This window comes from Lepisma saccharinum, chromosome 3 (genome assembly GCF_977018435.1).
Source record: "Lepisma saccharinum chromosome 3, izLepSacc3.1, whole genome shotgun sequence".
Lineage (NCBI taxonomy): Eukaryota > Metazoa > Arthropoda > Insecta > Zygentoma > Lepismatidae > Lepisma > Lepisma saccharinum.
In genome coordinates, this window is record NC_139231.1 from 28,374,076 (window position 1) to 28,400,518 (window position 26,443).

At 36.7% G+C, this 26,443-nt stretch overlaps 1 protein-coding gene across 1 annotated transcript in view; it reads right to left on the bottom strand.

Moving 5' to 3' along the window:
- The window catches only part of LOC145985501 (von Willebrand factor A domain-containing protein 5A-like), a 52,354-nt gene extending 27,667 nt beyond the window's left edge, over positions 1 to 24,687 (bottom strand). The window contains exons 1-5 of the mRNA XM_083119569.1: positions 24,337 to 24,687; positions 23,620 to 23,801; positions 16,113 to 16,224; positions 14,370 to 14,486; positions 451 to 600 (exon numbers count right to left, since the gene is read on the bottom strand). Of these exons, the coding sequence (XP_082975695.1) occupies positions 451 to 600; positions 14,370 to 14,486; positions 16,113 to 16,224; positions 23,620 to 23,801; positions 24,337 to 24,681 (906 nt within the window). The 5' untranslated portion in view covers positions 24,682 to 24,687. The remainder of the gene's footprint in view (positions 1 to 450; positions 601 to 14,369; positions 14,487 to 16,112; positions 16,225 to 23,619; positions 23,802 to 24,336) is intronic.
- Between the last annotated feature and the right edge of the window lie 1,756 nt (positions 24,688 to 26,443).

Consider the following 26,443-nt stretch of genomic DNA (forward strand, 5'->3'; position numbering starts at 1 on the left):
CCCGTTGTTGCACCACTGGATGGATGGAACAAACTTTCAGATAAGACCGAAAATGCATTGGTATTTTTATTATTATTACATGCTATCATTCCTTATGACATGTGCTTCCTTTGCTGTAAAAATCAGGGACTGTCCCTCATTTATATTATCAGGGGATCAATGCTTGAAGTGGAAAATGTTAGCTGAGCCTTGGGGTTAGCTGGGGGGATCTCCTATGGTTTAACATGGTAACAATGAGACAGCTGGGTGGATGTGTTACAAAAAAATTCTAGCTGGGGCATTACCATCCCTCAGCAATTCGATCATGACAGGTGAGGAAATATTATTTTTCTGTGAATGAATTTAGAACCCTACATGTACAGGTCTAAAGAATTGAGATCAGATTATAGTCTAGAACAAATTTGTCCATGGGTCTGCATCATCCTTTCAGTAATGCTGAAGAATTCTTACCTTCAGGGCTTCCTTCGCTTTATTAATGCTCAGTCCAGACATGGATGCTGAACAATCTATTATGAAGATGACCTCAGCCTTTTGATCATCTAGTTCAAACTTTGGGACAACAGTTAAAACTGCTGCAGTTGTTGCTTGTTCACTGTCGTTCTGCAAAATACAATAATGTAGTGAAACCCCGATTTTCTGTTTCTGTTTTTGTAATATTTTCCTGCATTATGCATTTAACTTTCCTGGTCCAAATACACAATAATAGTATTACATTATTATCCCAATTTTACATTTTCCTACATTTTAAGTTCTTTAGCTCTAAACCAGGGGCTACTCTACAATTATAACTGCAGAATCGCCAAATTATTTAAGAAAATATTTTGTGTGGAAATTTACAAACTTTTAATTGTACATCATAAGAAACAAAATTATAGACATCAACAGACACTCCTAGGGATGTATTAGAAGTTCTAGCGACCCAGTACCCTCTTCAGTGTTGCTTTAGGCTTCATGGTCTGCGAACAACTTGAATCCTTATCCCCTATATAGAAAATTTTAACCTATGACTTATGATATTCACCTCATCCATAAATCTCCATTGGATCTACAGGGCCTGCAAATCAGAGCAGTATTTTCCATTGACATTGCTTTTTTGGAAGGTTGCTGCATTTATGACTCTGTTCTGACCTTCCACCCTTTTGGTCAAGAATCATTCAGAAAACGTTGAGCAGCTAAGAGGGGCTATTTTGTCTTCTATATAGAGAATTTCATGTGGCATTTTTGTGAATGTATTGATGTAGGTGCATGTGTATTATTAGATTGTGTTGGATAAGTAGATTTGTAAATAATATGTGTTTGTGATCTCAGATCATGTGCAACTTGGAGTTCCTTCTAACAAGATAACATACGTTTTGCATGAAATTTTAAATTTAATTTTCTCTTTATTGCAATATTATAAAATTGGACTGCAAGACCACTTGCTTTGGACTTTATAGCAAGGTCAGGGAAAATTTTCAGTTTCCTTTGTAGCCAGGGTGGATAAAAATTATTATTATTTTATTATTTTTTATATAAATCTAATTCTTTTTATTTAAATCGATTTTTTTCTTAAAAAGGCAGCTTAAAATAGGTTGCACGGTTTCTGGGACCGCATACATATAGATATATTTTTTATAGAAAGTCTTTTTCTGGTAAACGGCCTTGTAAAATATTTGAAATTAAAGCAAATAAAAAAAATATATAGTAAATATACATTTTTCTGTTTCAGGTACTGTATATATGAACCTACTATGGAAATAAATGAGTGTGTTAATGAAACTATAATAATTTCAGTAACTTTTATTTCAGAGTTAATAAAACACTCTGGATGTACTATATAAGTGTAACTTAAAATATTTTTTATAGTTTTTGTAGCTGAATTTTGGCATTTTTTTAAATGATAGTTTGCAAAATATCAGCTGCCATGTTTATTTACAGTTTAATGAAAATGAAAGTATTTATGATTTAACATGATTAGTATTTTCTTATTATTCTATACAAAATGTTTGATATTTTTGCCTATAATAATTATTGAATTTAAAATCAAGAGAAATTAAAGTGTGTTTACAATTTACATATTACATTTCCTTTCATATGAGCTTCACCCCATATGTATACATGTACTCTGTTTCCTTTCTTAGAGCCTAATAAACACCATTACAAATGATTACAAGATTAATGTACTTTCACGAAAAGCAGTGGCATACATACAATGTAAGCTACCGAAGCATTGCTTGGGAATGCAATATGCAATAACGTAACACTATATTACCGGTATGTCATTATAATCACACGATTATTCAATAATATCTAGATAAAACCATTCCATTTCTTCACTACACATAGAACAAATACCAGCAACTGCAGGCCTGCACTGAGGTTGAGCTGAAGCAATCTTCCTCTCGCATCAGTTCAGCAGTGGCAGCAGTTGCACATGCACCTCAAGGTCATGGGCCATGTGCTTGTATTTCTGCTGCAAACGAAGCTAACATCGGACAGGGAATTAGTTTGCTCTATACAGAGACAGGGAGTGCATCGGAGTGTTTCAATTCGTATTGTTTTCGGTTTTCCTCAGTTTACGGGTTTGGTTTGCTGAATGTGAAGGTACCAGGTATCTAGTAATATAGAACAATGTGTACTATAAAAGAGATTTTGTCCAATCCATTTTCTGCCTGTTCTTTGTCAGAAAAAAATGTGATAATTAAAAATGGACGGCCAACACCAGACCTACTGAACTATGTTCAAAAGACCAGTAAATTCACTATACATTTTCAGTGTAATATGTACCAAATGTGACTGACTAGCCGGTAGCGCTGAGCTAAATGCTATGTTTTTCTGGTATTGTCTTTTGTTTGGAAAGGATCGAAATACTTCTTAGACCAAAACTGGGTACACGCATTTGGGAAATTTAGTGAAGTCAATAGCCGAACACGGACTGCCTGTTAACCATCTATGATCGTCTGTAGCTCTAGCTGCTTTTGGGGAAAATAGAATAGAAACTGTGAGCCTGCCCCTTGATTTACTATTGTTTACTTAAAAAATATATATATTCAGTGCTTCGGCTATCTAAATGGTCACCGCATGCTACTGACGAAAAGTGATTCTGATATCTACAAAATCCTTATGTACATTACTCTATAAATAGTATCCAGCAAGTGAATTTCCTCTCATTACCCTGTCAAATTCTAATTTTATTATTGTCTTCACATGGGCTACCACTGTTCCAACCCCCTGGGAACATATAATTGAGGGCCCACCATACAAATAATGATTAGAAGTAATACCACTACAATCAAAAAAGTTCAACGACTAAGCCGAATGTGAACGCATACCACATGACTGTAGAACAGGGGCGTCTGCCTACCCAAATAGAATAAATACATGATATATATTTTTTGATAACGCAAAGTAATAAGCTGGTAAAGAAATATATATAAGATTCTCCATATCAGTTTGTTTCCTTTTATTAACGTGCGATATATAAACATGTAAACAAAACGTCATTCTTCCTCGGTTAGGAGATGCCCCAGTGTTTTTTGTCTATCGGTTTCCATTCTTGACGATTGTTGTTTTGTTCTCTTGTGTTTCTTGGAGCAGTGGTGTCCTTGAAAATGTATTTTCCTTTGCTGGACTTCATTTACAATTGATCAAGTCAATTTGAACAGCCGTGGTGGCCGTGGTTCATTCACAACGTTTCAATTGTAGTATGTGCGAGAAGTTGGCGGAGTTCATTACATGCTGGTGTGGGTTTACACATTATACCCATATATATATTTTTTGCTTCTATTTGGAGAAAATTTGTGTGTAAATCAACGCTCTATTTTGATTGCGTCTGTGTGAAGATGACAGTGTGGGATAGTGCAAGCAGATTAAGAAGACATTAATGTTGGGTAAACGTTAGTATATCCCATTATTTTAGAGAAGATACTAAAAAGTCTAAACTTAATAATGCCATCCATAAAAGTCATTCTGATGGCAGTGTAGAGGAATTTGAAGTTATTTTACCAGTTGAAGTTGAAGTTCAAAGTCATTCAATCAGAAGACACAATCGAAGGGGAACTGATCGGTAAGTGATTCTGCTGTTTCAAACTCTTCCCAGTGATATTGCCGAAACTCCAAATGAAGTTCCACAACAGCCTGTATTAACGCATTCTCCTCAGAGAAAACAATTAGCAATGTAAAGAGAAGTTTCCAGGTTGATTGGTATAACTCTTTTAAATGGTTCGAATACAGCGTTTAAGCTGATTCAGCCTTTTCTTTCCATTGACATTAGTTTTTCGAGTTTCTAAACCAGAGAAGTTTTAGAAAATTATTGTATTATCACACAGTTCTTTCCCACATAGATTCTTTGTAACTGAAAGCAAACATGGGATAGTCACATTCGCAAAAATTGGCTTTAATAACTGGAAACGAGCTCTGGATAAAGATTCTGGTTTTCGAAGACATGACAACAGTTAGGCTCATAAAGCTGCTCAGATATCGTGGGAGTCCTACATTAAATTGAAAGAATAAGGTGAAGAAGTGTCACGTTGTAGTCTAGTAAGTTAAGTGCATGGATCTCAAGTAAAAGAAACAGAATATTTGGCAAAAATTATAGTCAATTGTAAAAACAAAAAAGAAACTATCAGTATTCACTAAGATCCTCCTGAGACTTATACAACTAACATAAATCATTAATGTAAGAGCAAATACCAACCCCTCCCCTTTCGACATCTGCTAAAATCAAACAATTGAAAGTAATAATAAATGGTCAATCAATGTAAGTGTAAATAGCAGTAACCCTTAATTTCCCTTAACACCTGCAATTAACCTCCCCCCTCATCATTGTTCAAAACTAACAAAAGATCATTACATAACATAAGAAGAACTGACACCTACGATACACTGCTCTTCAGGGAATAGCGCAAAGAGGGCATCACAAATCCGATAAAAGTTCTAATAAAGGAAATTTCCTTGAATTGCTTGACCTTTTCTCAAAAACCAACCCTTCTTGAGAAGAAGACTTTAAGACGAAAGTAGACAAAATGTAAAATATTTCCTCCCTTCTATTCAAAACAAATTGTTCAAAATCATTGCAAAATTAATCGAAAATACATTTAGTGAAGAACTTGAACCGCGCTGGGAGCAGTCTTCTGAGGGCATCAAAATGATCAAATTAAACTTTTAACACATAAAAACAATGAGAAAACCTACAAAACTAAGAAAAAATTGTTCAATAAATTTTATTAAAATGGTTGGTTATTCCAGAATTCTACTAACTATTCCAGTAACTATGACTAAATGATTTTTGGTAAATTATATCATTTTTTAATATTATCAGTTGACAATGATTTTTCCCATCATTGCGTTGGTCGTTTACAAGCTTCGATTGCCTTGTAAAAGCATAAAGTAGCTTTTCTTTAGAGTATTTCGATTTAATTTTTATAATATTCCTTTTTTTCTTTTTATACAAAATACAAGGAATTTATATGTCAAATTTTTTAACACTAACAAAAATTGCATACAAAATGTTTGTAATAATTGCATTATAGGTATGAATTTAAGCATGAACAAGAATGCTCCAATACAGCACAATGCATTGACAGGAGGGGAGGACCTTCACCAAACGTCGCTCCACCTTCACCCTTGAGCCCACCCTATGAAAAATTTCTGGTGACACCAATGCTGTAGAACAATAATAATTATTATATGTACAAGCATTTTCTAAGTAATGTATCTCATCCATTATGCACTTTGCCAGCATCGATGCAATTGCTGGAAACACTCTTAGAAAGCATTCTGTGGAACCCTACATAAGACCAGCACTGATGCGGTGATGACTTCCTTGGCTGGTTGGAAACATTAGCAGATATTCTTTCATATATCTCAAAAGGTAAAACCACAAGGTGCCAGGTTTGGGGGAATTTGAAGGATGTAGCAAGTCTGTCATGCATTTTTGAGCCAGTTCAGTTTACACAAGAACAGAGCAATGTATTGTGTTATTCCACCACAGTGCAAGATACTTGTAGAAACTTCTAACAGTAGGTCCCTGCAGCAAGACTTTGGTGGCATCTTTTGCTATATAGGAATAATGGTGATTTCCAAGTTGCTGATTGCTGGATCAATTGCAGATCTTTACAGGAAACATCAAGTTTCATCACCTGTTATGAGTAAGTGCAGAAATGTCGCATCCTTGTCCACGTTGTTACTCAAGTCTCCACAAATGGTCATCCTGTCTTGAAATTGGTCATCTGCTAACAAGTGCAGAACGACAAGTATTCTTTCAGAATAGTGTGATAGTTACATTGGCTGACAGCCTGCTACTGCTGCAATACCATGAATGGTCCATTCTCATTGTAGCTAGTCAGCATGCATTGTCTTCAACAATGCATCCCTTCTGCGAAACACAGGTGCAACTCAAAGATGCAAGAGCAGGGCATGGCTTCATCATCATGCACCTACTGAATTATATGCAAGATTTCAGTAGCAGACTTGCCTAGTTTTGGCCAAACTTGATGCTCATTTGCTGCTCCAACTGCAACATGCTGCACTTAACCTCTCTCACATGACCACCTTACGCAAAATGTACTGTTCTGTGTGCACTGATCTGTCGCGAGCCACTTGCCATATCTGACAAGACAATCAGTACAGTTACCTAGACATCTGCTGCTGTTGCATCACGTCACCGTGCTATGCGATGTGGTGAGTCTCTAGTGGTATATTTCTTTCAATGAAAATTGAAACATATTTCCTAGGAATTGTAACTATCTCAAGTTTTAGCTAGCATCAATAAGGTTGTAATATAAAGCTACCAGCAAGTGATATTCTACCGATCTGATATGAAAATGTTCAACAAAGATCTTGAATGGATCATTCACCTCCTTATTTAATTGTAATATAATTAAGCCTTGTTTCCATATTAAAAAACACTAAGTTGCTGAGCAAGGCAGTTTATTAAGATATAAAAACAATTAACATGTAACGTTTCAACCCTGTATCAGGATCTTTCTCAGATGAAGAACTAAACTAAAATGATGAAATGAGGACTAAAAGTGGTAAATGTGTAAGTGCCAAAAGCGAAAGTGTTGGGAAATCGCATCGTTCCGCACATCAGCCTGTAGAACGTGCACACTAGTGACCTCTTTACATGCCCTTTGAACTACTTAGAGGGCTACCAGCCACATTTCACATTTACCACATTATAAAGCATGGCACATTTCACAGTTTAACATGGAAAACGGTGTTTGAATTATTGTGGCACTTACAGCATTTACCAATTTTTGTCTTCAAATATACTACACACAGAAAGTTTACATACACATAGAATTGTCACTAGCCAGTTTAAAAGATTTTCCCAAAATACATAAAGAGGAGATAAAGTTGAGACCAGTGATGGATTGCAGGGACAATATTTTGTAACCATTGGAGAAGAAGTTAAAAAAGGTAATTGAAGTGTTAGTGAGAGAACAAGAAAGCAGAGCCGTGAAAAACAGTGAGCAGTTGGTGGACCTTATAAAAGGTCTGAAGGAGTCTGGGGATAAAACCGCAATGTTTAGCCTAGACGTGAGAAGCATGTTCCCGAGCATCAAAAGGGGACACATAGTGAATATAGTGAGAAAGAAAATGGGGAAAAACATTATAGGGGAATGGGATAGTGAGAGAGTGGTGCAAGCGCTGGAAACCATTTGGAACAGTGGCTACAGCAGAGTGGGGAGTAAAATCATCAAGATTAGTGAAGGTCTGAATATAGGCTCTTGCTTGAGCCCTGTGCTGATGGAATTAGTTATGAATGAATGGGAGAAGGAAGTGATAGTGAAAGGAGGAGATAAGTTAATTCTGTTTTGTAGATATGTGGATTATTGTTTTGGGAAATGGAAGGGAACGAAGAGGCAGTTGGGTAAGCTAGTTAAAGATATAGAAGATGAGAGAGCAGGAATACATATTCCTTGAGCTCGAAACGGAACAGGAAGGGACATTAAATTTCTTGGATATTAAAATGAAAAAGAAGAGAGGAATGGGGATTGTGGCTACATGACATCAAAAGAAGTGTTCGGAAGGAGTGTTCTGCCACAAAAGAAGTGATGTGGGTGATGCAACAAAACGTAATTTTATAAGGAACATGGACGACCGGATAAAGAAGATATGCACAGAGAAAAGGGAAGAAGAAGTCAAGATTAATAGCCTGTGGGAACAACTGGAAGAGAATGGCTATGAAAAGAAAGACAGACACAGCATCAGCAGAAGAACGAAAGAAATAAAAGAGAGAGGACCGGAAAGGAAGGAAGAAAATGAAAAAGAGAGATGGTTTTGTATAAGTTGTATGGGAGATGCCACAGAGAAGATATGCAAAGTGCTGAGGAAAATGGGTATAAGAACTTACAGGAAGGGAGGATGCACTGTTTTAAGTATAGCCAGCAAGAAGAAGGAAGAAAAGAGAGAGGAAAAAAAGGAAGGGGTTATCTATGAGGTGAAGTGCAGAGGGTGTGAAAGTGTATATATAGGGGAAACTAAGAAGAGACTGAAAGACAGGTTAAAGCAACACATGGATGATGTGAGATTGAAGAGAGACAGGAATGTTGATATTCAAACACACTAGAGAAACGGGACATGAAGTAGAATGGAATTCGGCTAGGAGAATAGGAAAAGAGAAGAGAGAACTAGTGAGAAAATGGAAGGAGGCCAAAGAAATAGAAAAGAAAGGAGAAGATATCATGAATTGGAATGGAGGACTCAAGATAAACAAGGAATGGAAGAGTGTGTTAGAGAAAGTTGAAAGGATGAAGAAAAGGAAGGAGGGAAAAAAGAAGAAGAATGAACAAGGAAGAAAGAGAAGAGAAAAGAAGAAGACCAGAGGAGGAGGTATTCATCCATATCCAAAAAGGCAGGAGGGGTGGGGAAATGGTAAACAGGTGATTCCAGACTCTTGCTAATCTTGACCTGTCAATCACCTGTCAGTGTTGTAGACCCATTAGTCAACTGTCAAGAGGTGATATGCTTAATTCCTTTGGAGAAATCTTCCAAGTTAAGGACTGTCAACTTGATTTGTTTTTTTGTGGCTAGTGACCCTGCTATGTGTATGTAATCTTTCTGTGTGTAGTATATTTCATCATTTTAGTTTAGTTCTCTGTCTGAGGAAGACCCTGATACAGGGTTGAAACCTTACATGTTAAGTGTTTTTATATCTTAATAAACTGCCTTGGTTAGCAACTTAGTGTTTCTTATTTAATGTATGAAGCCAAGTGATGTCAATGGTTTTTGCCATAGAAAACATAATCTGAATTTTTAAGTTGCCTCACAAAACCAGAGTTATGAATTATGCTTTTATATCCATAGAAATAACACCAAAATGACACTATCTTGCATTAAATTAAAGGCTATTTATACATATCAAATTGGTAAAAAAAATCAGACTGCCCAATAACAAAAGAGTAGTGGTTAATCTGTACCCTATTGCTAACATTCTCTCCTTACTGCCTCTTAAAATGGAAAAAATACTGACATATTCATATTGAAGATTCTATATTCCAGAATATACATGTGTATCCTGCCAAAGTGTTTCATCAACTGATAGCAGACCTTCGAAGTAGTCACGTGAATTCTTCCCTCCACTTGAATGAGCACAGGACACATCACATTATTTCTTCACTCCAGGCCATTCCCTCTATCAGGGTAATTTGAACACTTAGTTTCCACAATCACAGCCAAGGGGAAAGAAGGGCAACCAACATGAACAGAGATGTCGGAACTTATTTGTTTGGAGTGGGGGGCAGTTTTTTTCAAATCCATCAACCAGTTTTTACAATTTTTACAATATCTCCCCTCCATATATATTTTTACATAATATATGAATATCCACAGTGACGAAGCCTGATAATAGATAAGAGGAGGCCCAGATGCCTTTATTATGGACTATTTTATTAGTTATAATTCCATTAAACAGCGCTTAATACAAGAAAATTAACATATAATGTCTTACGATAATTACCACAAATTTCCAGCATGGTAACCACATTTATGGCAGTGAACCTCTGTTGCTGTGCTTCCCTAGGAAGGAACTCGCAGTCAAACAACAAATTACGCCCACCGCTTGGGCAAGATGTGACCATATTAAAATTCCCCCTCCCCAAAGCAGCCAGTAGGGAAACAGGATTTTGTCAAAATAACCATTCTGCGCTGTGATTGCACACCGGTTCCTGGCTTGACTCGATAATAGATCTTCGCATGCAGTGAGGCATGATGGTATTGAGACAGTGGCGTAGCAGCCGCCCCCGCAACCCCCGCATTGCAAGGGGGCCCTGCAATGTTCTCTCTGTGTTCCTGAAATTTTGTATAATCCCAGAAATGTAACATATAGTGTCGCTTATTTAAAAAAAAAATGATTTTATCAAATAGATGTGACTCAACAGTGATACAATTCGAACTGAAAATTCTTTGAGGTGAACACTGGATACAAGAATTCCCTCATTTTTTTTTTCTATCAGTGAACTTAGAATATACGTATCAGCACAGTTGTATCGTACGAGTTAACTTCATGGCCCAGTGTTCATTATTATTTTCTAATATGTGGGATGTGGTCGAGTGAGTTTCCAGTTACATAAGACATCTTGGATAATAAGCAGGGGGGTGTACTGGCTCAGCCAGAGGGGCCCCGAGTAACTTGACATGTGGGTCCTCATCAAAATGCAAAGTATTATAATTGTCAGCAGCTGGTCATCAATACGAAAAAACCCTAAGCTTATATCTTTATACGCCAGTTGTCAAAATCTTGTAGCGTGTAAATTGTCTACAGTTATGAATCCCGTAGGAAGATTCAGTTGCTCAGTCAGTCTGTTCCTTATTGCCACACAATAAACAATCAAACTTGGTAATTCATGAGATTCTACCAGTAATGCTCATTTTACGTGTGGTATTTAAAATGTAACTTCCAAAAAATATTTTCAAGGGTCCCCAATATTTTTCATATTCAAATAAGACCTAAGTAAAATTGCACATTGTTCACGCCTTTTATATGTTAGATGTTATTCTTGTTTCTTAGTTGTAGCGTGACAAAGCAGTTAATTTTTCTTTAGATGTTAAACACTTTAAAGGGCCCCACAAACTCGGTAAGAGGCAGTGCCCTGGGCGACCGCCCCCCCCCCCCCAATCCTAAAGCATATTTCGATCTCTACGATCTATAAAATGCAGATCTCATTTCATGAAAAAGTCTAAGCAATGTATGCTCTGTGGTAGGCCTATATCCAAAAGAAATGGCATCATTACAATTATGACTAATAATATCGAGGTTCACTGACATTAAAATTAAACATAGTGTCTATGTGGCAACAATGTTCTGAGGGACAAGTTCTTTCGACCGGCTTTTCATTAATTGACTCAATCAGAGGCGCCAACTTCAATGGGAGGTCAAGATTGACAACAATATTTTCTTTCTATGCATAATGTATACTTCTTGAGGAATTTAGGGGGTGGCCTAAAGTTGGTGCTATGGACGCATTTTTCAATTAATAGAGTCACATCACCCCCTCTATTGCCTATCTCCAGACTGGAGTCTGTTACTATTTCCTTCTAGTAGATTTAGTAGAAGCGGCGAAATCCTAAGGGGATAATTCTACCTTACACTTGATTTGCAGAGACGTGGATGCAATTCTTATCTGCATCAGTGGTGTCTCCTGACCCTGAACTTAAGGCGTTGGCAAAGAAGGAATGTTAACACCTCCCCCTCTCATTTCTGTGAACAAATATTACAAATTTTCTCCGAACATTTTGGTGTAAATTTAGAAATATTTAGAAAAACATTAAATTACATAAATTATTTTAAATGAAGTAAATACGTCATTTCAAATATAATTCAAATGGTCACTCATTACCGAAGATCCATCGTATGTCTGGAAAATTGAAGATTAAAATTAGTAAATGCTGTAAGTGCCACAATAATTCAAACACAGTTTTCCACGTTAAACTGTGCAATGTGCCATGCTTTATAATGTGGTAAATGTGAAATGTGGCTGGTAGCACCTCGAAGTAGTTCAAAGGGCGTGTAAAGAGGTTACTAGTGTGCATGTTCTTACGGGCTGATGTGCAGAACGATGTGGTTTCCCAACACTTTTGCTTTTGGCACTTACAACATTTACCACTTTTAGTCCTCAATGAATTTTTCCCCATAATTATATTTATCCATTATTTCAGTCACGTGACTAAAAAGAGCTCCTGCAGTTTTATCGGCGCTCATGTCATGAAATCCAAGAAATCTTTCAATGACTTTTTTCTGTGAGGCCGAAAAAAAAAACGTAACACTTTTGACACCTGAGATTTATTGCTAATGTCTGATGTTTCATCGACCATGATAGCCACAAAGTCTGTGTTTTGAATTTCATTGTAGATTTCATCTCTCAGAACACCCAAAACTGAATTTATTAAATCATTTTGAATGCCTGCCGAAGTACCGCGAAAAACCATAGAATTTAGTAAATGTTATTTTAATGCGAGATCAAACTCGGCATTTCCAATAAGGAATTCCATGTAATTGCCCTTATTTAGAGATGCTGTATTTTCCTCATGGCCTCGATTGGCAGTTCTTGCTTTGCTAAATAGCAGACGGCGTTAATCAACCTCTTTAATATTTCCCTGTTCTTTTTTACTTTTTCATTGTGTAGCTCTATTTCAGCTTTTCGTTGAGTATCCAAAAGAACGTCAATTCTAGTAGGGGTGGCAACAACACTACTAAATTTAAAGAAACTAGAAAGATGCAATTCAGACTGTGTGTCTTTCACTGCAGTATTGAGATGATTCAAATCCGCATACCCTTGATAATTCCAAACACTTTTTTTAGTCGAGAATAATAAACATGTCCAACAGTAAAATTTATTCACCACATCACACCCGCAAAGCCAGTCTTAAATTTCATAGAGTTCTTTTCGAAAATGTCTCTCAAAACCTTTTCCAGCATCACTTTTTCCTTTAACACATGTTGGCATCGTGAGATTCGGACATGGTCGACCATTGTCAATCACTTGTTTCATCTCTGAATACGTAAGCGAAGAAAAGGAATTGTTTACATACTTTTGCACAACACTTTCACTATTCTCCATCTTAAAAATAATCACATCACTTCACACACACGTTTAAAAAAAATGCACAACAATCACAAGCAAAACAACATGGAACGTGGGATTAATGAAAGCCAAATCGTTGGGCTCAAATACAATGCCTTGAGAAGCTAACCATGGTGGTGGGTGGCAGGGTGCGCATGCGCGTTCATTCTATGTTTTGCCAGTGGTAAGACGTTGGATTTCCTCACCAATGTCCTGTCGTCCCGGACCGATTTGCCTACCTGACAACCACTGCGCACTGCGCCACGTTCGCAAACTACCGGGCGTTCGAAACTGACAAAAATCGTAATTTATAAAAGTACAGATACTTTCTTCTTTATTTCATTTTCCTTTGGGCGTTGACACACGACTTACACACCCAGAGAAATCGCCACTGATCTGCATGTACTTCTTGCTGATAGCGAAAACTGAGTCCCCCTTCATTTAACTAGTGCAAAAATATTTTTCCACTTTTTTTAAACGATACATAAGTTGGAAAAAATATAGTCTAATTTTTAGCATGCGATCGGGGAAGGGGGGGGGGGGGGGGCAAGTTGCCCCCGGTTCCGACGTCCCTGAGCACGAAAGACATATGTACATCAGATGCTGAATAGTGAAGATATAGTTAGTCACCATGTTTGCACCAAACTATGTTTGGCAACAACAACTCTCAGATGACAGATCATGCAGTGGCAGGAACTGTATCAGAATAAATATTCTTGCCTGTAGTAGTACAAGTATTACAAGGTATCAGTTTGAATTTAACCACCTATGCCAGCCAACTTGATCCAGGGGCTGAAGTTTTGCTAAAATGTTGTAAATTTGCCAAACTTTGTAGCAAAATTGAATGACAAAAGACAGGACAATTTTTAAAATAACACTTCTTTTCTAAGATTGCAACAGCTGTATAAATGACTACATTTTTTTGTAGGAACATTATGTCCCAATAATAAATTTGCAATTGAACCTTTAAGAAATTAAGGTTTAAGGTGGTTCAAGTGCTCACACATGAATTTTAATCTTGATACTTGCAAATTGTTTTAAGCAAGAAATATGAACACCCTTGATTATTTCAAATGTAACCAGTCTGTAGGTTCAAACTTAAATTGTATCTCATTAAATAATTATTAACAATTAATTTCTACATTTGTAAAGAAAAATCAAGCACAATTCCTGCATATATCCTGAGTAAGTTTGTGAAGTACTGAACTATGAAATTTCTTTTCAAGAGAATAACCTAATAAAAGATATCATAGCTAAATAAGAAATGTGTTATTTTAGATAACTTCTAATGAAAAAAATAACCTTATTTATTTCTACACTTACCTCCAAACAAATTCTAGGTGTATGGGGATTCTCTGTGCTGATAAGAACAACGAAATCTTTATCCATATCAGTGGTCTCTGCAGCAAGGGATGCTGTAGCTTCGAACATCTTGTGAGCCTTTAAGATAGTACGTACATTGGTTGGCATGAAATTCCTCCCCAGAAAAATGTTGGGTTATCTTTATAGAATTTGTAATATTGAACCCAAAATTGCAATCGAATTTGTCCACTAGACACTATTTTAGTGATAAAAGCCTTTGAAGTTAAACATAGGTCATTAGAAATTTATAGTGTGTTGTGTTGCATAGACTGGCCTTAAGAAAATAAACTATTGATGATGTTTTCATTATTAAAGAGGTGATCAGAGACAATGCCAGATGGGTTCTGGGGTGGAATCCCTCACAATTTGCAATATTGCCTAATCACACTTCCTCCCCTTCCAAGAGACAAGAACATGTTGCTGGTTTAACATTTAGTTGCCAGATGGGAAGCTGGCTTCCCATACATACTCAAACCCATTCCAGACAGCTGGGAAGCCAGCTTCCCAGCTCCATGTAGCAGCAATTGATGTGAGATTTCTTGAAATCTACACACCAACATTTCAGTTCTCAATTTTATGTTTGTTTGTATACATATGAAGGTATGACATACTTGAATTACAAAACAATATATCCATTGTTACTATTATCAACATGCAACGTCCATTGCTTCCCTCAAGTATTATGGGATTTATCGTACAAAATGGGCTATAACTCCTCAACCACTGATTTTGCTGACATATTTCACTTTTCATGCAATAATGAAAACAAAAGAACACTTTCACACCATGCATCCAGGGAAAATATGCAATTTTAAAAATTCCTGGAAATTACAACTTTAACAAATGTTGCGCAATTTCAGTTTTTCTTTTCAAAATTGAGATACGTGCATTATGTATCCGCAAAGAGTGGTCTCTTGTAGTGCTTCCCTGACAATTTGGTCCATCCAGCATCCATAGGGGCAACGATAGAAGCGAAATTCTGTAAATTGTTTCTATAAGTTGGCAACACTGCTGCTCTTATACATTGTTACAATTTTTTCCAGAAGAAGTATCAGCCTATCTTCAACGAAGCTTTGCATGGTTGTGGAAATGTGCCTCTGCTACATACTACATTTTTTCATTCACTTTCATCCATTGTGATGTCCATAAGGGCTAAACCAACTGAGCTAAACAATCCAGCCTTGGTTTTGTCCGATTTTTCATAATGCCACACTGGTACAGAAGCAGCAATAAAAATTAGGTGAAACCAGGGCTGGATCGGTTAGCTCAGTTGGTAAAGCAATGGCACAGTATGCCAGAGATCCAAATTGGAGTCCTGGTCAAGCCTGCAAATTATAAGGCAAAACAAATTAGATAAAGGTAGATACAAGATTTTTACCATGAGAAATCCTTATGAATTTTAGTAATAGTAATTTTCCAAATAAATTTCTGTCTTTCTATCTCTTTTTAATTTCTATCTTTCAATGTAAAAAATGTTGAGCTTTAAGCTATAGGTTAGTAAATGGTTTTGTGTATAATATACAAAGATTATTACAACATATACATTCTATAATGCCATGAACAAACTAATGCATAATTTGTTTATTTTCTTAATAGTATATTCGCTTAAACCTAACATTTCTTAATTTAAATCTTTTCGTTATTCACTAACAATCTCTTACTATTAAAAAGTATCCAAGTAGTAACAGCAATAATATAACTTACATTTTCAGTATCTTCTATAGTATATTTTATTTCATGACTCAGAGATTCTATTCTAGTTATCCTGGACTTCATTTCAAATTTCATTGCAACTTTCAAAGGAGCTGGAGAAAAACTGAAAGAGGGAAATATATAGTACTTCACAATTGTAAAAACAAAAAAGAAACTATCAGTATTCACTAAGATCCTCCTGAGACTTATAAAACTAACATAAATCATTAATGTGAGAGCAAATACCAACCCATCCCCTTTCGACATTTGTTAAAATCAAACAATTGAAATTAGCAATAAATGGTCAATCAATGTAAGTGTAAATAGAAGTAACCCTACCTCTCCCATAACATCTGAAAATAAGTCCCCCCCTGTCATTGTTCAAAACTAACAACAATAGACCATTACATAACATAAGAAGAACTGGCACCCTTTGGCATACAAAAAAGAGGCATTCACTCCTCCTCCCCCTCCTAGTTGAAGTCTGAAACAAAGCAATTTCTCCCCGAGACATCTAAAACAAACAATACAGCTTTGATGAACCTGATAGGCTTTAGCTAAAAATGAAAAGGATATTCCCCTCTCAATGTCTCATTGACTACAAGCAGTTGATCTAAAATCAATCAGGATGATAATGAAAAGAATTCACATATTCTTACAAATCCACCTCAGCCCTCACCCCTTTTCCACAGACATTAACATTAGTTACTGTTGGGGTTATGTGATGAACATTATTTACCATTTCCACAGTTACTGAACTTGCTCATCTAAGGGGTTAATAAGAGATTTTATCATGTTGATTAATGATCGTGTGTTACAAAGAACATTGCACCGCTCATAACCTTGATGAGCATTTGCTTACTCTTGGGGAGTAAGGAATGACCCATTGTGACAGTAGCGCAGGAGTTTTCCATTGGTGGGGAGGGGGGTACAAAATTCAGCCTCCCATATGTATGTATGTATATTGGTTAATTGGTTGATTTAGTTTATTTTACTTCGCGTTTTGTGCCTCTTCGCTAATTTGCGAAGATGGGGATGAGTGATGAAATGATTAAATTGATGAATGGACATTCACAAACAACTAAGCCCAAGCAGGATTCGAAAATGGACCCTTGGCATCGCAGCGTGATGTGCTAACCATATGTATGTATGTAATATATACACATACATATATACATACTACTTCACAGGTACCTATTTTAGAACAGCGCACATGAATTTCCTGTTTTTTAATGCAAAATTTGCATAAATAAGTTATATTTCTTTGATTTTCTTAGAATTTATGGCTATTTTGAAAACAGATTTTAAGACCAGATAACAATTCTGAGACATATAAAGTTCTGGACCTTGTTTTGGGCTCATTTTGAATTTAACGGAATGGAAAATCAGGAGTTTGAAATGTGAAACCCATCCCAACCACGAATAATCATCTCCCACCCACTCGATATAGAAAACACACTATTGAATATATCATACTTACAGAGTTCCACTTCATTTCAGTTCATTCTAATTTTAAAGTCCCATAGCTATGCATAAAAATATCTATTAACAATTTATGGCAAATGTGTACCACATCCAATACCTTTTTGAAGACATATATTCATTATTTTCTCAGACAGTTACAGGCTCTTGTGTTAAAGAAGAAATTAAAAAAAAAAAAAAAAAATACTGAGTGAGATGGTTCCCGATCAACTCATAAGAGGTCTAACTTTGGAATATTTGTAAAACATTTGAGAAAAGCATTTCTTTGCAATATAATTATCTGTACTTAATGACACTCTTCAAGCACTGAAGGTACTATCTATACATGTACAAAAGCGAAATCCTTCAGATTTCAGAGCAAACAAGGAAAGTCAAACGCTTGAGAGTTTTTTTTATTTTTAAATTTTTAATGGAGACTATGAAGAGCTGGCCAAGGTTTCTTTTCATATTTAATACCACTACATACAAAAAGGTTTTAGGGTGACTTGTCAATTCCTTGTTTAAGTGAAAAAGTGAACTTTAATGTAAGCAAAAGCATGTGCACGTCACAGTTAAAGATTTTCGCATACAAAGAAAATCCAAAACACATTCCCACCTCGCTGGCCTCCATGGTGGAGTGGTTAGCATAGTGCTCTATGATGCCCCCGGGTTCGAATCCTGGCCTGGGCATGGATGATATTTGTGAGTATCCATCAATTTCATCACATGATCACTCATCCTCATTTTCGCGATTAACCAAAAGTGGCAGAAATGCGAAGTAAAATAAATCAAATCAATCAATCAAACATTCCCACCTCACTCCAATGACCTTGTGAATCCAATCCCAAATCTACCAATCTCTAGAGCCCAATGAAAAATAAACCTAACCTTAACTGATTAGAGAAATCATTTAGAAGTTTCTACTTCTCCTTTCCTTAGACCCCCAGTACATTGCTTTCAGGCAGAAAAAATTGCAAGAAATTGGATCAAGTCTAAGTATCACAGTGCCCTTGACAAACCATCTGGAGAGCCATAGAACCTGCAGTAAGTCTAACTTATCTCGTGCATTCATCTGACTAATGTCTACAGTTTGACGTTAGGCAGTGATTCCCAAAGTGTGCACCATGGAGCCCTGGGGAGCCGTGGCTGGCTTATAGGGGCACCCCAAAATGTTCCAATGTTTTCACTGAAATGAAATTTACTTGTTAGTCTACACATGGTTTTAAAATCGAACCATTGCATGAATACAAATATATACTTATTTAGGACTTTTTACACATAAAATGTTTCTGAATTTGAAACATGTGTTTATTTTTTAAATTAAGGCAAGCAACCTAACCACATTAACTGAACGTTGCAAGTGTTAGATAGGCCTACATTCTGACTTGGGTGCTGCGGAAAAATCTTGAAACACTAAGGACGCTGTTAAACGAAAAAGTTTGGGAACCCCTGCTTTAGGGTTTAACTTAAAATGGCATTATGCTTGTGTTCCATTCAATATCAAAAATAGATTTTAAGCAATTGAGGGGAAGAGTGACAATTTCTCACCAGTTGTGCATTTATTTCAATATCGTCCGAATGGGCAATGCTACCCAGGAATATAGCCGGTGTTGACTAGAGTAAGAATTTCTCCACATGTTGCAAGTGAAAGCACTTTTTAAAGTTGATTATTAAGCTAGATACGATGTTTGAAAAACATGATGAATAAGAATTTTCAGAAACCCATGTATTCCTTATGTGTAATCAACTTCAACTTCAAGTTATGGCTAATCAAATGGAAGTTTAGACTTTTCCGCCTGTCAATTACTACTTCAGTCTGTCCTTTTTTTTGTTGACATCTTTTTTTATACCATCGGAAGTTTGATATTCCCAAGAGAATAAATAAAATAATACTTCCATAAGCGCAATGCATTTCTCCTTGCCTTCTACAGCCATCCTGGCAGTGCTGCTAAACCTGATGCGCATAAAAGAGCTGAATTTCACCGTAAACGGAGTAAACACTTTAAAGGAGCTAGATTTATGAAACTGGATAAATGGACTCCTAGGGTAATTTTAGGTGGGCAGGGAGGGGGGAGGGGGGCGCTGTGAATACCCTTAGCTTTAAAGTGACAGTAATTTATTCTTAGTTTTCACCATCTAGATCTGGCAACATCACCGATCTCAATAATCCACCGATGGTCATATGAAATCGAAAATAAAGTATTCCCAGATAACAATATTATGCCTTCTTCACGTCAGCCAAGGCGCTATAAAGAAAAGTAGCTGGGGTGGTAAGAGGGAGTGGGGCGACGCAGCAAATATAACAATATCACGTGCAAAATATATACTTATGGCAAAAGTTGTCTATGTAAGCTGGAGCCAGTGATGGCACCATAGTGGGGCAGGATGATGTGCGCCCCAGTTCACAGCCAAACAAGTGCACGAAAGAGCCAGACCTGGCTCAAAAAGAACTAAGTTGGCAACAGTGCTCCAGCTGCCGCAGAGAGGACGGCCACGTGGTAATTCTTCCCTCATGCCCTTAATGTCCAATTGTATGTATGTATGTCCTATGTATACCTAATATATAGGTAAAAATAAGTCCTGCCTCTGATAAAATCACAAATTGCACCATTTTAATGTCTAGGAAACATTTTATTTCACCTAGGAATGATATCACGATGAGACGAGTAGAGAATTGTCACAGCCTCATTTAGTCTCCTGTGTGGAGAGTCCTTTTTTGTTCTTGTTTGTGCTTATTTTTGTTTCGGTTTCCACTCAGAAGTTATAAAAACTTATTCTCGATTCACTTCATGCTCAGGAAGGCTAATCGGGACTGGATCTACAGTTCGAAGTGGAATCCAAAGCACTGTGCATGTGGGACAGTATGTTTAGTATAAGGAACATGTACATTGTGTCACCACTCAAAGTTTCACAACGTACAATGTGTCATTAAAGCAAAAACTTGATTGATTTTGCAGAGATTTATTTCAGTCTCGTCTCAAAATATGAGAGGAAACAGACTTCTCTTGTCTTAGTACCATCTTTATCCAAAGCACTGTGCATGTGGGACAGTATGTTTAGTATAAGCAACACGTACATTGTGTCACCACTCAAAGTTTCACAACATACAATGTGTCATTAAAGCAAAAACTTGATTGATTTGGCAGAGATTTATTTCAGTCTCGTCTCAAAATATGAGAGGAAACAGACTTCTCTTGTATAAGTACCATCTATATCCAAAGCACTGTGCATGTGGGACAGTATGTTTAGTATAAACAACACGTACATTGTGTCACCACTCAAAGTTTCACAACGTACAATGTGTCATTAAAGCAAAAACTTGATTGATTTTGCAGAGATTTATTTCAGTGTCATCTCAAAATATGAGAGGAAACAGACTTCTCTTGTCTCAGTACCATCTTTATTTTCAAAATCTCTTAATATATAGGTTTAAGTATAGTTTTCCAAACACCCTCTACCAAAGTTATGGAAATTATGGGTGAGGTACAGGAGTACATTGTACCACCAAGTTGGTCTGTCATGTCTCGTCTCGTTTGTGTAAGTATTTCGTTTCGGAAATTTCAGTTTGAAGAATTCAACAGAAAAGGAGGTCCCTCTTCTGATGAAGATTTGTATCTTATTTTTGAATCGACATGGCCACTTCTTTAGAAAAATGTGACCCCCTTGCGCAAAGTAGCATTCTCTGCAGAGTGATTTTCTGAGAGTAAATTTTATCTGATTCCATCGTACCACACACGTTTTAAACAATTTTCATCTCCTTAAAAAGGTTTCCAAGATCACAGGTCAATGAACTAACTACTATCCGTGACAAAAATATTGAGCCCTTTGTTTATGTGCTTGTAAAATTGTACTCCGTGGGAGGAAAAAAGTCAAATATACCTCGTTGGAAAGCTACAAGTGTCTACTTTTAGAAAAAAGCAAGACAAATTAATTTTAGCTCTGTCTACTTTCTATTCAAACAAAAATGTTCGTAAAAGTGTAGTTTTTCGTGTGTGTTTTATGTAAGTCGGATTCAATTGTGTGTAGCTTCTTGAAAACCAGTCGTAAAAATATGAAATTTCTTGTGATTGAAGCTTGTTTATGTGTAAATATCTCGGCCATATATAATTTTGCTATCATTTGTGGAACAGCCAATATTAATGTTTAATAACGGTGTTGCAATCTCGGTAATGGTCAGCCCAATGGCAATGCAAAACATATCTAAGTAATGAGCATGGAATAAAAATCAAATTTTTATGGCTTATCTTTTCATATTCTGTGAATTGAAAATGACAGACAGAATTGTTTCTCTTGGCACCCAGCTCGTGCGTTTTTTGACTTGTTGCTACGACAAAGTGTGCTTTGTTGCCACCGGCAGCCCTTTAAACTTTGCGTTCAGTCAGCATCTTTGACACGGAAAGTAAGCTGAAAGTTTTGGTTACAAAGCGAATTGTTGTGCACAGAGAAGCATTGTTCAGATGCTGTAATTGACAAATGCAGATTTTCTTTCATCACTCTTGTGTTTCTACCATATAGCCTGAACTCGCACACATACATAAGATCCCTTACATGCACATTTTCTTGCTGTTTTCCTTTGTTATGAAGTTGCTGTTGCTGTACATCGCAGGCACGTTATTTTTTTTATACAGGGGAGACTGCGAAGCCAGCAGTCACGGGTTCGAATATTTGGTAAGATATTTCATTGCCTTCATCAAATCAAGCTCATCGTTGCACTTACTCTTTTTAAATGAGGGGCATAAAATGATACAGAGAAAATGATGTTCGTATAAAGATTGGATAAAAGCTAGAAAATATAACAATAACTAAAATATACAAAGAAAATGTATTTCATTCATAATATGATAAATTGTTTATTCATTATTTTACACTGCCACAATGTTTTGGATCGGACCAACGGAATGCACTCAAAGTATTCCCGCAGCATAGACCATGTAGATGCAGCGAAGAGGCAACACTGTGCAAGTCACATGCAGCCCGCAGAGTCTGAGATTGGCCGCATCTCGCCATACGTCATCCGTGCGTTTACCATATTAGGAGTGGTCAATAATAATTTATATCTGTGGTCATACTTGAGATATACATGTTAAACTTCTGGATTTGGATCAAATGTGTCACATAAACAGCTTTTTACAATTTAATTGAATTTGCAATTATGCATTTCAAGATTGCACGTTTGTCTAAAATTTCAATTTTTGAAGCATCTAGTTAAGATCTGTATTTGACTTCATCCACAGAGATGCAAAAACAATCCATCCTCACGTACAAAAAATCTCAATATTATATCAAATGTGGATTATGAACTGTATGATGTTAAGTTCCCCATTCTTGCAAACTGGAAGAAAAAATTACACTTTTTAGTGAATTTTTCATTATAATACGAAAATGCAACGAAGAATAATTTTTAGATGGTGCTTTTAAAAAATAGATACTTGAAGCTTTCCAATGAGGTATATTTGACTTTTTTCCACCCACAGAGTACAATTTTACAAGCACGCAAACAGAGGGCTTAATATTTTTGTCACGGATAGTAGTAGCAAGCACAATGCAGTAGAATAAGTTTACCATGGTTTGAATTTCGGTGGTATGGAAGATAATGCTTATAAGTCATAAACAATATGCACTTTTTTTATTGAGCGAATTGAAAATATGTTATTTTAACAGTAGTGCCTTGCCTCTGTCAAATTATCTAAGGAGGGGGGTATAGGGGGTACAACTGGATTTATGGATTTAGGGGGTACAGTACCCCCCATTCTTGCGCCACTGCTTTGTAAAGTACCAAAATGTCAACCTCTCTTCATAGTACACTCCGGACTGCATTTTGAAGACTAATAAGGCTCTGATGTCTGGATTTTGGTTGTGTTCTGTCCATGTGTATTCATGATTGTCCTTCCATACACAATTATCAAGTTTCTTCTTTATGCAATTACTCATGTTCTACCTTTGTGGACTAAAATAAAACAGGTTCACAAAATATTAGTATATTTCATCACAAAGGTGGGTCTGCATTAAAAATATCATACAAATTTATGTTATTCTAAAGTATCTATCTGCAACTCACTCAGTATATTTAATGTTTGCTATTGCCTTGGCTGCTTTGCTGTTGTCTGATGCAGGGCAGTATCTTGGTGCTATGGTGGTTGGTAAATAGAAACGAACAGCTGAATCTTCAGGAAGGAGCTCTGTGTAGTAGGCAATCTTGACCGATGCTTGTTTTCCAGGAGGTATATTTCCAATTCGAGCCTTGACATATAGATTATTAGTTACAACTGTACATTTCCAAATTACATTACAAACTAATCTCAATCATAAAAAGACACACACACATACAATGTATTCTATGCAGCACTGACAAATTGTCATGGCATGGATATGAACATTTTTGTAATGTCTTGCTCATTTTGTCATTTTGACATTATGAACCTTAAGACAATTAATTACATATTAAGTTGTCCATATTCTAACAAATGAAGGCAATAATCCAGCAGCTTGGGATTAAAACCTGATAATCCACACTCCATTCAAACTTGAGATGCATTAGATATAGTTGCTGCACAGTCTCCTGTTGCTTACACATTAGTGAACAAGGCTATTCATTAGCAGTAAGTGGCAAAAATGCACAGGAACCTCTGGGTAATACAGAAGCCACAATGGGTGAACTTTAGCTTGCGTTTCTCTCAGTTTCGTAGTTTTGTGGGTTATCAAATTTTGCTTCCAAATTGCTCAATAATTTTTAAATGCCACTGTAATGCATACATGAAGAACAGGGGATGCTTACCTTAAAAATCTCTGTCTTGATTTGCTGTAGTATAGCAGCTACTTGTCCATGTTTCAATGCCTCTTCATATTCTTTCATTGCTGCTTCCTTCTCTTTGATCACTCCCACAAGCTGCCTTCCATCTATGTCTGCTTCAAAAGTGTGGACTGCGGAGTCATGATCAAGTGGAAATATGTAGATAGCTTCAATTGGCGTTTCTTCGTCATTCCGATATTGTTGCTCTAGGATAACTTCAGCCACAAAATCTACAACTTTGACTGACACGCTGACATACTGCAGTGGTATTGGACATAGGGGATCCTCCTTTATGGTACGCTCTTTGAACAATCCAGAAATAAAAGCCATGGTGTAAGGTGGCATTTTCTATACTCCTTGTTTATCTGGACCTAGAAGAAATTAAATACATGAATCACATTAATTCTATTTGTCTTGCTACAGTTTAAAGCAGAATCTCAACCACTATGCACCTCTACTGGGTGTCAACCCTGGGGGCCCTTGAGTGATGGCAATTCTACTACGCCATCAGAAAGAACTATGCGTTTTTTTTTAGATGCAAGTTGCATTGATCATTACTCATAAGTCAGAAAAATCTGGGGTGGCTTTAAGATCAGTCATTTATGATGGAATGTCAGTGATGAATACTTGGTAAATCGTAAAAAAAAATCATACTTAAGCACCATTATCATACATTTCTACAACCAGTGATTCAAGTGGAATTTGTTAGCTGAAGGTGTATGATAAATCAATGTTTGTGTTAAGTGTGAAATATTATCATGTCAAGCTTGCAACATTTTGCATGCACTCAGTTTGCACTAGAGTGCCAGACAGCATTCTGGCAGTCAGCCAGTGCTGGACAGAGGTGTTCACCCTCCGGAGGGTGACCCTCAAGAGGACAGACCTCACCCTCACCCTCTGGAAAACTTGTGAGGGTGAGGGTGGTGGAGGGTGAGGGCGACTGCGATCTCGGAGGGTGAGGGCGACTGCGATCTCGGAAGGTGAGGGCAGATGAGAGCGAGGGCAACTGTGATCTCGGAGGGTGAGGGTGGTGGAGGGCGACAGCAAGAGTGATGTCAGAGGGTGAGGTCAGTGGAGGGTGAGGGCGACTGCGATGTCGAAGGCTGAGGGCAGTGGAGGGTGAGGGCATGTGGAGGGGGGTTGAGGTTGAGGGCATGTGGAGGGCGATGGAGGGTGATGAAGGGTAAGGGCGTGTGGAGGGCGTTGCAGAGTGATGGTAATGGCGGGGCTGATTGAGACGCGAAGAGATAGGATTAAATTCAATTTATTTTTGTTTTCATGAATAATTATTATAAAGTTCCTTCAGCCAAAATAATATTTCCCTTTTTTTGATAATGTCTTATTCCCATTGTAGCTTACATGATTGCGTGTTGTTTCGCACCGTGTTGTTTTGCACGACTTTGATTTTGTGTTTGTTTGCATGGTTTCTTATCTCATCACAATCAGGGTGTTGTTTCCCATGGCTGCACCAGGCGAACAGAAAGCATAGAGGAATTAAAGATTAATCGAATGAAAATCAAAATATATGAGGAATGAAAATAACCACAAATGAAAACAAAATAAAGACACTAATAAGCTCTTTGATGCAAAGCATTAATGAATACTGTTATTCAATTTGGAAACAAAAATGACTTAGAAAAAAATAACAAAATTGAATGTTAAAACAGATTTATTTATATTTTTTTTCCAATGTATTGTTCCAAGAAGAACATATGTTATAGGAAACACTAACATAACTTTTGCATGTAGCACAATCTTCTCAAACAGAATAACTAAATTGAATGTTAAAAACAGATTTATTTATATTTTCTTTCCAATGTATTGTTCCAAGAAGAACACATCTTATAGGAAACACTAACATAACTTTTGCACGTAGCACAATCTTCTCAAATAGGTTTTAAGGTCACCGCTCCTTGCCAGATTTTCCTGGATAGATTTTATACTGGCGTCAAGTTTAATATACGTCGTTTTCCTTTTTTTTTTGTGATGATTACCTTCAATCTCAATTCTTCTGAAACAATTGAAAGCCGCTGCAGCGTTATCCTTGAGTTCCTTTACAAGCAAAAATATGTGCAGAGAACTCCTGGAGTTT